Source organism: Penaeus vannamei, chromosome 2 (assembly GCF_042767895.1).
Source record: "Penaeus vannamei isolate JL-2024 chromosome 2, ASM4276789v1, whole genome shotgun sequence".
Taxonomy (NCBI): Eukaryota; Metazoa; Arthropoda; class Malacostraca; order Decapoda; family Penaeidae; genus Penaeus; species Penaeus vannamei.
Genome location: NC_091550.1, coordinates 29,859,301 through 29,861,800, shown reverse-complemented (window position 1 = coordinate 29,861,800; position 2,500 = coordinate 29,859,301). Strand labels below are relative to the sequence as shown.

The 2,500-nt window shown below is 33.7% G+C and overlaps 1 protein-coding gene across 1 annotated transcript in view; it reads left to right on the top strand.

Moving 5' to 3' along the window:
* LOC113812208 (eukaryotic translation initiation factor 2B subunit beta) overlaps positions 1–1,438 on the top strand; it is a 10,769-nt gene extending 9,331 nt beyond the window's left edge. Inside the window, exons 7-8 of the mRNA XM_027364065.2 lie at positions 460–638; positions 875–1,438. Of these exons, the coding sequence (XP_027219866.1) occupies positions 460–638; positions 875–947 (252 nt within the window). The 3' untranslated portion in view covers positions 948–1,438. The remainder of the gene's footprint in view (positions 1–459; positions 639–874) is intronic.
* The last annotated feature ends 1,062 nt before the right edge of the window (positions 1,439–2,500 follow it).

The window sequence follows — 2,500 nt, the reverse complement described above, 5'->3', positions numbered from 1 at the left end:
GTCTTTCAAATAAATACTAGAATAAAAAAGTAAAGTTATGAATAGATTGATAAATATATATATGGATTGGATAAATAGATATATATCTTTTTGCCTTTCTCCTATTTAAAGTCAAGACATAATGATTTCATAATTATTGGGGGTGTTTTTTTGATGAAACAAAGTGATAGAGAAATCTGCTGGCCAGACCCCCTTTACCCAGTGCCCTTTTGTAAACATTATGTTTACTGTAGTATTGTTTTGTGAAATATCTCTACCCATACTGTTGATGGCTCCATAGGTGCTTAACCACCAAAGAGGCAATGAGTAGACCTCATAACCTCACTAGATTCCACCTTTCCTTGATTTTTATTTTTTTCTGGTGGTATTACGTTAAGCTCTAGATACTCATTTGATACCAATAACATATCTTTATGATGAAGAAACTAATGTAACGTACTTTTATGTCATTCTTTACAGCTGTATGTTTGTACACCAACATACAAGTTCAGCCTTGTAGCTTGTGAAGAAGTAAACCACTATAACAGTGGCAACCTTGTAGTTCCTCCCAGTGCTAATCTGCCTCCTTCAGTTGATGTGGCAGTAGCTCAGTTCGATTATGTTCCACCTGAGAATGTTACTAGCTTTATCACAAACAAGTAAGTGACTATCATATATGCTGAAATTGAAGAGATCAAATGTAATATTTTGTTCCTGTAAACTTTTGCTTATCAGAATAGTTTAAATTGGTTGTTTCTTATAATGTCATGTGAGAAGATAACATTTGATGTTTAAATTGTGATGCCTATAGCTTTGTTGCTCTATGTATAGATTTTTATTTTTGCTCTAGTGATCTTCAGATTAGCCCATATTTAAACGAAAAAAATCTTTGCAGCCGTGGTATTGCTCCAGCTTATGTGTACCGGCAGTTAAGCGAACTCTACCATCCAACGTCATATGACCTTTAGAAATTTGGTATGTTGGTAAATTGTAGGTTCATTTTTGTGAGGAATGTGTGTGATTATTTTTCAAATATTATTAACTTTCAAAGTTTCCACCATGTAAAGGAAAGTTTATCCAAAGGGATATGAGGATCTTAAATGCTAAAAATTCCAAAACAGATATAAGTTCATACCCTTCTGATATGTAATTAAACATCAGATTACCAAGTTCACTTTATTTCATTTGTCCTGCAAAGGATTCGGATTTGCTGTGTATTTCAGATATAATATTAAAAAAAATTCCCCTTTATATTTGATTTGACATTGCTTGGGGAAATCATGCTGGTATTCTACTCACTTTGATAGCAAACAAGAAAAAAATGTATTTCCATGTTTATTATATGGTAGAAAATTGGTTAACAAAAGAAAATATTTGAAATGTCTGTGCTGTGAAATGATGAAACATTGGATCTTTGTATTTTTTACAGAAATGATAATAAAAATATCTTTAAAATATAGTTGTATTTAGTTTGCTGACATACAACAAAATATTTCACAAATTTTGTGCAAGGGGGTAATGGATCATGTATAATATGCCAAGTGACAGACTAACAATCAATGAATATAAACAAATTATATTTTGGAAAAAGTGCATTTAGGCAAATGTAAACGTGTTGATATGAAATATTATTATGCTTATAATATAAGAACACCTAGAAATTTATAATTGAGAAATAATTATATATAACAAAAGTGTACAACTACAAGATCATATTTCCATGAGATAGTCTTAACTTTAAAAAGTGGCATATACAGACACATACAATTGTATTTTCATAAATATCAGATTGCATAATTATCATCACATTTGAAAATTTAGGTACAAAACTAAAGTTGCCTACTAGACTAGAAGCACCATTATAGTCTTCTGTCACTGTATAATCTGTTAACCCACTAATGCCAGTATATTTTGAAGCCGAAAATAATATTATCTGGGCGGCTACAAAATTATCTTGGGGGTCTGGCCCGGAATTTGCCCGCATGCTGGCCAAGGCCTGAGACGTATGCTCAGACCTAATGTCACACTGGTGGTGTGCCCGGCAATGTAGCACACTACCCTTTACCATTTGGAGAGGCTTCAGTGTGGCAGTTCACCCATTTTCTTTTGCAAATCTCAGTGCTTAGAGAGGGGGAGTTAAGAGAAGCATACGAGTTCATATCATCAAAATAACTCATAAATTTGGAATTTTACTAATACAAAAGTCTTGTAAACACATACAAACTTTTGGTCCCGAGATGGACTATTTGTAACTTGCAGGTGAAGGGTGACACATCTATATGGTGAATGAACACATACCTGACCATGCCATGAATCTTAAGTATGTCTTGATTACTGGGATGAGATCTCATGCCTGCTGTTGTAAGCCAAGCAGTCAACCAAGCATAGAGCAGCATTCAAAAATGGAAACCCATCCTTGTCTAATATTACTAAAAATCTGTAGTCCCTTCCTCTTCCCCAACATTCTCCTCTTCAATGTCTACCCCCTCTTCCCTTATTACTACTCTTCATCCTTACTGTC